This window comes from Wasmannia auropunctata, unplaced genomic scaffold (genome assembly GCF_000956235.1).
Source record: "Wasmannia auropunctata unplaced genomic scaffold, wasmannia.A_1.0 LD336076.1, whole genome shotgun sequence".
NCBI classification, from domain to species: Eukaryota; Metazoa; Arthropoda; class Insecta; order Hymenoptera; family Formicidae; genus Wasmannia; species Wasmannia auropunctata.
The window spans coordinates 7,266,269-7,279,938 of record NW_012026814.1 but is presented as its reverse complement, the minus strand read 5'-3'; the positions used below and the strand labels follow the sequence as shown (position 1 = coordinate 7,279,938).

At 35.9% G+C, this 13,670-nt stretch overlaps 1 protein-coding gene across 5 annotated transcripts in view; it reads right to left on the bottom strand.

The window, feature by feature from the left end:
* Positions 1 to 556: 556 nt before the first annotated feature.
* LOC105449431 (somatostatin receptor type 2-like) overlaps positions 557 to 13,670 on the bottom strand; it is a 69,684-nt gene continuing 56,570 nt past the window's right edge. For 4 of the 5 annotated variants that reach the window (XM_011688664.1, XM_011688667.1, XM_011688666.1 and 1 more), the window contains one exon: positions 2,601 to 4,630. In XM_011688664.1, coding sequence (XP_011686966.1) covers positions 3,357 to 4,598 — 1,242 coding nt within the window. In that variant the 5' untranslated portion in view covers positions 4,599 to 4,630 and the 3' untranslated portion in view covers positions 2,601 to 3,356. Of the gene's footprint in view, positions 1,519 to 2,600; positions 4,631 to 13,670 lie in introns of those variants that run through there. The other variant, XR_974343.1, reaches the window with a different exon arrangement.

The window sequence follows — 13,670 nt, the reverse complement described above, 5'->3', positions numbered from 1 at the left end:
AATGGGGGGGGGGGGTCACCTAAAATTTTCCAGAAGAGTGTATCATCACTTAGCTCGCTCTAAATCAAGCAGAACGAAATTACAGTGTCACCAAACTCAAATACCTCGCGGTCATCTGCGGATACGAGATCTATTTGAAGGATTATTCATTCACTATCGTCATTAACTATCAATTTCTTAGGTAATTGCAAAAGTCGGGAGACGTTGGGCCTTCGAATTATAGCAATATAACTTCAATATCAAGTATTATATATAAACTTGAATCTTTCGTGATCGATGCCTTCTTCTGTTAACCCGCCATTTCACTCGCTGATTTCATTATGTTGCGCATGGTACCTTAGCATGATGCAAATCTTACGAAATACACGAGATTTCAGATTTTAACATTAAGGGAGCAACTGTATTAACATATCTTTCACAATTTGGATTTTAAGAAGGCCCCACCGGAAGGGCAGTGGAAGAAATGCGTTTATAAGAAGAGTGATGTTTTGAGATACTGTATCTGAACAATGACGATCTAACGACGGGATCGCCGACTCGAGAATCATTAAGACTATTACTGGAATAGCACAAAATTATATTATTAACCTGGTGTATTCCACAATATTATCTGATACGTTCTAAGCTATCCTAACTAATTGGAATTTTTTACTCGACCGCTGTGAACACTTTTTTTTAGTCCCACCCTCTGTAGTGATCTTCGGAACTGCATAAATGTGACAACAAAAGTCAATTCCTTTTACACACACACACTCGGCAAGACGGTACCTTATATCCAGACCAGAAGGGCCTGGCAGAAGTTCAAGACCATTTTCCTTATACTTATCTTAGAATATAAAAATCCATGGGACTCGAGAGCATTTCCACCCCAGAGAAAGGACGTGCTATCAGGTCCAATTCTAATTAATCCCCACGTTCTCTTTTAGTGTATATGTATGCGCGCGTGCATGTAGGGACGTACTCTTATGTTAGACTTGCTTGACGGGAAGGAAAAGAGAGACATTGTTACTCTACATCACAAACTCTTCATCCATAAAACTTCTGAGAGGGAGTATCCGCGTGTCCCGCTCTCTGCAGGGAGCACTCTGCGAAGGCTTGTTGGATTCTTTCGTTTTATTAAGGATACGACTGACACCTGCGAGAAAAAGTTCGCGTGCAAATCCTCTTTCCACTTGATAATAAAAACTTCATCGGACGAAATCATCAGAGCTCCCTCCATCGCAGCCGCAGTCTTCATCGAGCTTTTACAACTCGAGGGAAGCTGATTATCTCCGAAACGAAAGCAGGTCCCAAAAGCAAGTCACAGAAGGCCGTTCCAAAGAGTTCACCAGAATCAGCTTCCACCTGACAGTCCTCATTCAATCCCGACTTGCAACCGGCAAAGGTCATGAATCATGTAAGAAAATAGAATTGCCATTGCGAGGGAAAGAAATCCGTGAGCTTTTCTTGAACGATTACAGCGAAATGAATACGGATACATCAACTCAATGGCATTTTCTGCTAGGGCTACCTGAAATGCTAAAAGGCAACGCACTTTTGTAGTCGCATTATGTATTTGATCGTGTTATTTATTTTGCATTTGTCGCATCCCGTGCGGATTCTAAAGAAAACTTTTTTTTTGCAATTAGAAATTGGCGTTAAACTTGATTCTGAAATTAAATATAAACAGAATATATGAGCTACATCTCTAAATAAACGATGTGGGCAATCGAATTTCATTTGAATAAATGCTAGCGCCTAAACTGTCACCGTCATCAATGATAAACAAGCTGCTGAAAGTAGAAACATTCTACTTTAGTTTGTACACGTTTATCTTGTATCACTACAAAAGTTGTTATTGATATTTGAAACCGTCATATTACACATGTTTTATATATTAACGAAAAGAAAAATTTATTTTTCGTGAAGACTGTATTTCACGGCTATTTTTATAAATTATTTCATTAAGATAACAGAGACGTGTAACATACACATATACACATACACACATACATGTAATCAACACATCTCTTCTCAGTTTACAGATTCTGTTTACATAATTTAATATGAGAATCTATTTTTAAAAACGTTCTTGATGCAATCATTTTCATATATCTCACAATTTTTATCATTTGTCACGAGAAAGTAAAATACGTATGAACATAACTTTCTCCATGTTATATCGCGTAAATATTTTCATATTGCGTCTTTGATAAAATTGTTGTTATTAATTCAACATTGGATAATAAATATTTTACTCAAAAATTGACTGGTGATATAGACATTATAGACGCATCTATACATTTTATAAATCTTCGTTGGTCATTCCATTACGTTGGAAAATGCGAGATTTTCTTAAAAAGATTGGTATAAATTTGAACGAGAGAGAGAAGAGTTAATTGCGAAAACGATAAAAATTCTTATAGAAATGTTCTTAATGGTGCAAGCGATATTGTAAGTGTAAACGATAAAATCGATCCAATTTAGATTATATGAAAAATTTATATTTTATCAGTAAACGCGAGAAATTGTATAAAAATCAACGTATTTAATCAGTGTATTTAAAAATCGTATAAAAATCAATGTATTAAGTCAGTGTATTTAATTAAAATTATTGACGATTAAATTCGTGAATTTATTTTATCAATTCAATTTACCAAATTATTAAATTCAATAATGCCTATTAGTTTGCTCGATAAATATTCTGGTATCGTTATTGGCTCACTAAAAATATTGTTCACAATTTTTATCCAATATTCATTCGAGTGTTCAATAAAATCACACACATACTGGACATAAACAGGCTATGTATTTCGGAATACGTACGAGAAACGCGTCACGTTGTGGTCCTTCATCATGAACTTCTTAATATCGAGAATTTCTCGTCTCGACATATTTCGATTCTCTTTTTTTGTAGATAAATCAAATGCGTGAAAATCATTCTGTGTAAAGAAAAGGAGGACTTATAAAATACAGCGTTCGTAAATTACGACACTTCCGTGCTACAGCGATTTTTTGACGAGCAGATAGCACCGAGAAATCAATTTCCGTATTTGAAGTTTCTTCCACATTAGTATCTATCTATAGTGCACCAAAATTGCATTTCACTATCGCGCGACTCTACGAAATCACCGTCCATCTAAATCACCGTTTGCACTAATTGATGACAGACCTCCGATAATCCAACGTATTCTTATCTAGATTTCATTGCACTTAATCTCGATTCTCAACGTCACTAGTCACCAGTGACAGCACAACTCATTCGAGTATCATCACATTAATCACAAGATCCGGCGAGTGGATAAGTCTGAAAGGCCAGCTTTCCCGGCTTATCGCAATAAAAAGTTCTCCGGAGTTACAACAATGGCGACGGTACTTTAAACCTGCGTCAACAGAGTTAATTGTGCACCATTCTTATTTAAATCTTTGTTCCTTTGTGCTAAATCCCTGTGATCGCTACTGACTGTGATATTCGACCTTGACGTCATTGTAACCGTGGTGGTGGAGGTCTTGCTAAGAAGCCCTCTCTCCGCTTCCTCGTCATCGAGATCTATTCTAGATGATCCAGCTGCGATCAATCGATCAGCTTGTAATCTGTCAGCATTAGCTTTTCTTCGTGGAAATACACTGTTTTCATTGTGCAAGGTTGCGTTAACATCCTTTCCGGCAGCGCAAGTACACGCCTTCAGGAAACTTTTTTTAAAATTATCACTTAGAAATGCATATAGAATTGGATTCATAGCACTATTGCTATAACTAAGGAAACCAGCTAGCAGAAAGCTTGCAATGCTTATGCTGGATTGGCACTGTTTTGGTGGAGTATATATCAGAGCTACTTGGGTGACCCAATAGGGTAACCAACAAAAGACATATACAGTGATCACTGTTAAGACCAGCCTAGTGACCTTTCGATGCGACCGTTTCTTCTCCTTCGATTTATTCTTTGGACCTACTGTCCGCAGTTTTCTGATTACCAGGCAGTAGAAAATCAGTATGAGTACCAGGGGTATGGCGAAGCCTAGGATAAGCGTGTAAAGGGTGAAAGTTGTCTGGCCGCCGTGATCATGAGGCCAATAAATGTTGCAACTGACAATTCCATCTGTGTATTCCATGGTATTTGCGTACAGAAATATTGGTATCATAAAGAGAGCGCTAGTGAGCCAGGCGGTAAGCGAAACTATTTTGGAGATGAAAGGCGTGCGCATCTTCGGGGATGAAATTGGGTGGCACACGGCGATGTAGCGATCGGCGCTCATGATGAACAGAAAGATGCTGCTGGTAAACTGATTGATGCTCGTCGTGATCATGTACGCTTTGCACATGATGTTACCAAAAATCCAACTACGCAAACTGATGGTCGTCACTAAGAACGGTATACCGATTAAGAAGCACTCGTCCGCTATTGCCAAATTTACAATGTACATATTTGTAACAGTTTGCATCTTCGAGAAGCGTAGGACAACATAAATGACGAGAGTATTTCCGAGGAGTCCGATGATGCAAACAATGGAGTAGAGAATCTGATTAACTAAAGCGATAATCGGCAACTTGGCCTCACAATTTAGGACTGTGTTGTTGTACGTTAAGTTGTCGTAAGTGTAATTATATATATTATCCATTGTATCTCTTGTGTCGACTTTGAATGTAGAATCTGAAACACACACAAAAAAATGCAATTAGTAAAAATATGATATATTGCGATAATAAATTGCTTAAAAGATAATTAACATTTTGATTATATTCAAAAACAATAATTTATTTATATTAGAAATTGCGAATATATGACAAAAAAATCATCATTATGTACTCAATGTTCCCGCGATTTAATACAATTTGTCTGCAATCAGAAACAAATGAATCGGGAATGTAGCTCAGGATACTATTTCATCAATATATGCGACTCGTGAAATTATTGTAAAAGCAATATAACGGTGCCGTTGGAAACAATGTGATAATATACTGGTTCCCGTGAAAATAATCTTACTAGTAGAAGCCGTCGTGTGTCCGGACAACGGCTTGGAGAATTTTATCGACGATACGAGAGTGAAACAGAGGAAACAATCGAGAGAGGACCTTTGTGCCGAAGCGTGTTGACCCATGAAAATCTCTACTGCAACTTGAAAGATACACTCGATACGACAAACCGTAAGTTTCTCGTCACATTACACAAATAAAAGGTATGGCTGGCAAGCCGGCTAAATCGTTTTCGAATTTGGAAAATTGGAACTTGATAGAGATAAGAGTGTGAAGCGTTAGGTACAAATTGTTTAAGTATAAAACAATATGTTCTATGTAACTCCACGATAAGATCAATTTTTCATTTAGAAGGAAATAATTAAATGCTTGCAAGAAAAAGAGATTGAAAATATTAATATTAATAATTATCAAGATTCAGCGTTTTTAATCCGACTATACCCGATCTCTTATTCTAACGCTTTTACTTTCTTCTTTTTTTAAAAACTCGCTCGCATACGCACTCAGAACTTTTAAACTCACACATTCACATTGCATTCATTCATACTGCTTATATTAATAAGATTTTAAATTTATAGTAACGTTAAGTAACTGTAGGATAAGCTCTTTGCAACGAATTTACGACAGTCATATTCTCGATGATTTATTTACGAAGAGAAGAGCAAGATTCAAATCGTCAAATAGCTGTTTGAAATAACCATCGAGTAAAACGAAAGTTTCCTGTAAAAATAGTTTGTAAAATCACACGCAAATAGGGCATTTTATCTTCGAAATGGGACATAAGCCAACCGCGAAATAGCTTATTCAAGAGAATTCACGTCGCAATTCATTATAATGAGCGAATATAAATCAGAACAGTTTCCTCTTCACTTTCCTAAAGAACAGTACGTAAATTTTACGAGTTGATAAAAGTTTCGAGTGCCTTAGTTATCGGATCAACCATACCGATTTGTTAGGAATACTGTTTGATAGGATACATGTAACGTGATGTTTACTGATTTACTGATATTGCAATCTAAATCCTAGGAATATCAGAAATAAACGTGCTATCGCTATGATGTTTACATGTTATGCATGATGTTTATATATATGTTACAGACATTACATTTCGTTATTATGAAAAATAGGGGATAGGGGATATTCAATGTAAAATCGCAAATACGGTAAAAAAAGACCACACTCTGCTCAACATGTTGGAATAAAAGGAAAACTCGTTGTCTCGAGAAAATCGTTAGAATCTTCTTTGTACCGTAATAAATTCTAATCGATGCATCATTAACCGGCATTGACATGTATGTATATGTGTCAAAACCTTTTGCTGTTGTTTTCTTTTCTTTTATATGATAGATTTTTTTCTAGCAACGTTTCTGTTTTGAAAGCCTCCATTAGAAAGCACGAATTCGGTTGACAATATAAAATATTTTTTCTCCATATTATGCACAATATTTGGGTAGTATGTATGATTTAAGATTAGAATTTGTTATTACAATTGAATAATTATATTTCATAAAGATATAAAAATTTATGCAGTAAAACTTCGCGCAATATTTTCCACCTTGTAGAGATATACTTCCAAATATTACTTTGGATGAAGTCAACATAAAAAGGATCAGACTTTTTACGTAGTCGCGAATCAGTTCGCGTATTTGTGAAGAGCGCGCGAAAAACACATTTTCTTTGCAAATATTGCGTTCGTAATATTCCTCGTTTTAGTTCCTCTACCCATCGACAAGTCCGACAAACATCGAAAATGAAATCCAAAATGAGAACAGGATGTGAATTAATATAGTCAAATATACGTAGTCAAGTATATGCATATATACATACGATTTCATGTATATGGCCGTACAGTTCGTATTATTAAGATATGTAGATCTCTGTGAAACTTTATTTATTGACCCGCGGCACAATGGAACCTGAGCGGGACTAACTTTTCAATTTGAATTTCGAATTTCGATTAAAGTTTCCGTAATTGCGAAGCTCATCCTGCTCTTTCGGTAGGAAAAAAAAGTTGCACATCCGCGATCAAGGATTGACGTGGAACTAATTGGTTTTTTTCAATATCTCCCAAGTTAAAGATGAGCATCGAAGCAGCGTTTATCGTTTGATCACTTAAATGAATAGAGTGTCATAGGAGCTTATTCTTAAAAGAATGATTTCTCAAGTTTTTTTAATGGAACAATATTCTGGAATTATAAGGGATTAATTTAGATTTAATTTAATAAGATATTGTTCCTTCTTCCCTTTTTTACTGTCAAGTTTCGCATTTTTTAATTAAGCATTCACGATTTTCTGTCGATTGCGTGATAGTCGAACGTTTTACTGATACGCTAACATAATCTCCGCGCTCGAATCAGCTTATAACACTTTACCGGGCATGACGCGTTAATGTTTTTTCAGCTCTCTGCTACTTTTAATCAATTATTTGCCGCATGAAAGAGGATCATGGGTACGAGGCGGATATATAAAAGCTGCAAATTGCTTTTAGCCTCTGCTCTCGTGTTCGCGCCTCGATGTATGTACCCCTGACGCGAGCGGTATTACGCCGGTTAAAATCGTACGAGTGGCGGTCGGAGGGGAGTATAAAATGGAAAAAAAAGAAGGTCCTTCGATAACGCGCGTATTGACGTGGTGGACCGAGACGCGACCGAGCAGGGTCTGCCGCACTTCGCGGATTTCATTCCAATAGTGCGCGAGCGCGCCAGTTGGCTGTCGTGAATCGCAAATGTTTGTTCGATTTCAATCGCTGAGCTCGGCAAATACATCTAGACTGTTTTCCGCCGGCATTTTTAGGGGAGAGATGAACGTGCGGGAAAATACGGGAGAATGCAGGAAGTAACACGTAGATTAACAGGGCTTATACGTAACGTAAGAGTGTCAAGGGAGGCAGGGAAAAGGAGGTACACAGCGGGAGAAACTAATTACCTCCTTATACCCGAGTATGGCGAACCCTAAAAGGAGAAACTCGATCAGGCGAATGCGCAGGATATCTCGTACTTGGGTATACACGATCCTTGAGGTGATCGAGTAGATAGACTATTTCCAGCGAGACATAAATTTTCTTATGCAATTAATCGTAAATGAGATCTATTGCGCGAAGATTCATGGCAAGGATTCATTTTCATGCAAAACGCAATAAGAAGCAAAGAAAAAAAATATTAACAAGGACAAATACCATAGAGTTACGGAAAGTAATTTTGCTTACCCTCTATATATTATTTACTTAACGTACGTAAAAGTATCATTTAATTAATTTTGCTCATTCATTTAATCAAAATATAGATAATTTGTTGTAATGATTTACATAATTGATGATATAATATTCCAATATCCGCGTTGTAAATCTTTCAGCACTTATTGGGAAAATTTGTGTTTCTATAATGTATAGATTTATGTTATTCGTAATTATATTACTTTGATTATGTACACGTTGCTTCGTCAGAGCGCTACCGAAGTTTCCGTATTTAAACAATATGTATATTGATAAATGATTAATACATAATTTAATATATAAATGTTAGATTTGTTGCGTATCGTACATATGAAAATAACGAACCTGCGTGAATTTGACTTCAAGTGTATGTAATATTGACAAATAATCGATTGCTCGAGTTTTCTCTATTATGTCTCTAATATCAGTCCCGCATATTAACACTTTGAGTGAGAATCCTGCAATTAATGCGTAACCCAATTTGCAAGCCCGCCTTTGCGCGCGTATCAAGAGATTCGCGCGTTTGGGAAATTTTCGTAAAATTGCGAGAAACTGATTTATTTCGAATAATCAATACACAATATGATAATGCACTGCGGTCGTTCGGAAGCGATGTTGCGCAAACAATCAAATCCGTCGTATCGCATCTATCAAGATAAGATCCGGACGCATGTCGACTGCAGAATAAACGAATAAAGCAAAATTAATGACCCTTCTTTACGTGCGATCGAGTGAACTCGATCAACGCTAAGAGAAACAAATCACGGACGGACATTCAAAGTGCAAGCAACGCTACTGCGCATGCAACATAACACGTAGTTATTTATTCCGAAGACTGTGATTTAGCCTGATTAATTTCTTTTTTTTTTTTTAACAACGAAAAGGTGGTCCACTCTATATTTCTCCAACATTTTGTGAAAATATTTTTTTTCCAATTCCTTTTCGTTTCAACATCCACGCGTGTGTGTATTCTGTTTAGGATACTTTGTAAAGTAGCAGGAAACACACGCCTTTACCTTGTCATCACGTCTATGTTTATACTACAGAGAAGGTACGATCGTACGAGAAGGTTGGGATCGTGTACGTATCAAAGGCTGCTGGGAATCTACAAAGTAACCAAAATAAACTGTATCTCTGTTTAGTTGCGAGCAAAAACTTAAAAGAAGCGTCCAAAAATCAAACTGATTAGTATAAACATTAATTTTTCTTTCTGATTATCACATTCTTAGTATACGTTCTCGCATATCGAATACATTTACTTTAAAATGTAAAATATAAAATTCTATAAAATTCTTATAAAATTTATAAAATTTTTATTTATATATATACATTAAACATTAACATGATAACATTGTTATTAACATTATTATTATTGATGACTACTTTTTATTATTATTGACTACTTCAAATTAAAAATCTAATAGTTTCATATTCATCATAATTTTATTATTAATTTTATTTTTATGCGCAATTGGACAATTTCAAATTTTAATAAATTTTTTCTACTTAATTACATTTTTTTCTACTTAATTAAAAAGCTTCTTGTGTTCGAACAGAATTTGTAACAAGATCAGTTTTATTCCCCCCAGAAATTTTACAAAATATTATAGACATAAAAGAAAGTGTCACATACTGTAAACTCGATAAAATATATCTTATAAAATTTTTCACATTTCATTAATCTGATCAGGTTACTCGAAATAATCTGCAGCATCGCGGATAATTATCTCAAAATATGAGTTCCTTTTTGTAAAGAGACAAAGAAAGAAAGAGAAAGAGGGAGAGAAGAGGAGGATGTCTACTCCGAGCTTATTAAATTCCAACGTACTTTCTCGCCACTCACTCACCGTTGTTTTCCACGCCTTTATGTTTTCTGCGCTCTATTAACCTCCCCCTTTAAACTTCCACTTAGCCCCGTCTCGTCGTCGCAGCCGTGCAGTTTCTTGAGAAGCGTATGTCGCTTCTCAAGATTGCAGGATTCGCCGCGAAGAATATCCGAGAAACGATTTAATTAATTCCAAATGCCTCGGCTTTAAGGGATGAAATGGATTCGGCGAACTGCTGGATGGAAGGGCGAGAGAATAAACGCAGGTGTGGAACGAAAAGAAATTTTCCGAGAATTTTCGCAGCGCGACTCACCCCCACGAGTTTCAGCGCAGTCTTCTTAATAAGTTATTCAGGATGAATTGAATTGTAACGCGAAAAGAAGAGAATGTCATGACTCTAAGAAGTGAGATGCGCAGATATCAGAAAGTCGTTATATTTAATCGAGATAATAACACCATCGATCGAAGCGTAGCTTTTCAAAGTTTCTCACAGCTGATTGTGAACCTTTTTTTTGTTAAAGGGCCGGTTCAGATCTCCATCCCTTCTGATAAATGGTTATCGTCTTCCTGCAGATGTTCTTTCGCACATCCACGCGCGGTAACACATGGTGCGTCAGCGTGCGGCATTTTGTGACGAGATATCCATAGCAAAGTCGGAGCGGGCCGATGATTAATGGAACGGTGGAAATTCGATTTCGGGCACGTCTAAAGGTAGATTTACGCCTGTGTTTACTATGTTGTTACGCAAACTTGATCTTGGTGTTGACTTATCTCCCGCTCAAGATGTCGAGAGAGCAGGAGAGAAGAAATTTAATGGTTTCTCTTCATTGCGATAAAAATTCATCGCTCTTTAATTAATTTTCAAAATACCATACAAGATTTTCATTAGGTACACTAAGTGTTATTTACACCTTGATGTTCACTAAATACATTTGATAAAAACATTTTCAGAAATAGACTCTTTCTCTTTGTCTTTTTTCAATTCTTTTTTCTTATTTTTCATGTTATTTTAACTTTTCCGTTTTTTTTTCTTTATTCTTAGAGATTGCCCTAGAATATTAATAAAAGTTTTACCTGCCTATCTATCACTCATCCTCTTTCCGTAAAAGTATCATAATTATTCATGATGAAAAAAAAAATGGACAATGCCGTGCAGTAACTGACAGTTAACGTTTGACAAGTATCGTATCTCCAGTTTATGATTAACGGAGGATTCAGATTGCGTCCGACGTCCGATACAAGGACATCCGATATCTGACGTGAGAATTTGTTTTGTGAGGATAAAAATATCGCTAGCTAGGGTCCTAGAACGCAAATTCTCCTATCGGATATCGGATGCCTGTACATCAGTTCGTGCATTAGTAGGGCGACATAAATTGTGCAATGCATGCGGCGCGACGTAAATGCACCCGACTCGAAACTGCGATGTGTTATAAAACGGGATCACGGACTTGATATTTTTATAAATTATTGAATTAACTACTCATTGCGTAATAAGGATGAGACAAACGAAGTACGCTTGATTCCAATCTTCTCCGGATCGCGAGGGATTTTCCTTCGAGTGCAAAGTTTTTAAAACATCTTCGCGAATCTCTCGGCGTGAGCCATAAACGGAGCGGATGAGTATCTTCTCGAGCTTAACGACTTCCTGGCAAAAATTAATATTGCAACTTTTACGAGAAAGAATACGATAAAAAATTCTTTTTTATAACTATTATACATGTACATACAATAGCTATAAAAAATAATTTTTTATAATACATATATGAATTGAATTTTGAAAACTCAAATTGTATATATATAGAATAAATACTTATGAGGCCACGATAATAGGGTACATAAATATTTCGGTTCTATTTATTCTTACATTTCAATTATTGTTTTCTAATTTTTTAGCTTTTAATGCTATTATAAATGATTATTTACTATTTCTTTTATTATACAAATATATTTATCATTATTATCTGTCTCTTTTGCAGCTTTTCCACGAATTATCATTCTTTCGTAATATTACTGTGCTTTGCGTTTAACTTTTTTTGGATTATTATAAAGACACATTTATATGCAAATATATATATATATATATATATATATATATATATATATATATGCACACGTTGAAATTCCTGCATTTATGCTTATAATATCATAACCGGTATCTAACCAGTATCTAACCGAGTAACGCTGCAAATTTGCAGAGAAGATTATTTTCTACGGGAAAACTTGATTGTTACTTCGCGCGCGCGGGCACAATTTTCGAAATTGATCTGACCTACGGAAATATTTGCGCGCAAATGTCTGAATCGCCTTGATTCTCGGTCATACATATGACGTGGTCTTTCTATTGTTGTCGCAACACGGCAAGATGAAAAAAAAAACAGCATAGCAGACACGCGTGATTGAGTAATTACGACGTGTTTACTTTTCATTCAAATGGATCAATAGTATTATCAACTACAAAGAACGATTTGTGGACCCCAATAATGAGTGGCATCTTCCGTGATTACACTTTGTAGAAGATTGGTAGAAGATACGATCGTTAAAACAGTCATCCGTTAGATGAGATCTACTTAATTAAAATACAATTTTTTAATTTTACACAGCTTTTGCAAGGGGGGCCGCTAACACGTCTCTTACACCATTCTCTTTCGCATCATTTTATCGAGATGCGTTAAATAAATTTCACTGATTTTCATCAAAAATATCAAAGATGGATCGTTCCCTGAGCTGCAATTCCCTCTAGATTGATGATATTGTTTTATCATTGTTGACGCCAATGTCGTTTCTGATGTTTGGAAGCTTCTAAAGTATCAGACAGTGATAAGAAAACTATCGAGCCAAGTTACGCTCGGCGATACGGTATTCCAACGTAGACAATTTGTCGCGAGAGGAGTTACGATAAGCACGTATTGACAAGAAGCGAGCACCACGCCGGAACTTCGACAGGAATGATCGTTCCCGTACCACGTGAGTTTCCGCGAGCGAGCGAACAGAGTCCGGGGGTAGAATTTAGTGCGACCACGTTTGCGCTTCTATAGCTCCTCGGACGGTACTAAGCCGTTTTACGATTATTGCGGGATTATACGTAAACGCGCTTTGCATACAATCGCACGTGTCGTATTCGTATACGACTCGTGTTTGTACGGATAATTCACGGACATCCCCTGTCCTCATCCAGCTTCGTTGTGTTCAACGATGTTATTTTGTTTCCAGCTATTAGAATCACGATGTACTACTACTAAGTAAGTACGTAAGCGATTAAAAGTAATGACAAAAAATAGTACAGATTATCTAGATTGCCTTTTGTACATACGTGTGTGTATATGTAACGTTTTTCTTATAAAAACAAATATTAGATCGTTGTAAAAACGAGCATTAAGTGACGTTTTATAAGTAGAAAGAAATAAAATATTTTTCTGTCAGTAATAACATCTTTTTTAAATAGTTATTATATCAAACCTGTAAATATAATTACTGTCCTACTAATACTAAAACATTTTCCAGGCATTTATTATCCAAAAAAATCCAAGTAGACATATTTCTACCTGTATAACTTGTACTTTTTTTGGATAATAAATGAGAATTTTCGTGACGATTACAAGGAATTAATTTCATAATTAAAAAACACATATTTCACGTTTCTATAATGACTTTCTCAATTGTAGACGATCCGTTCCAGA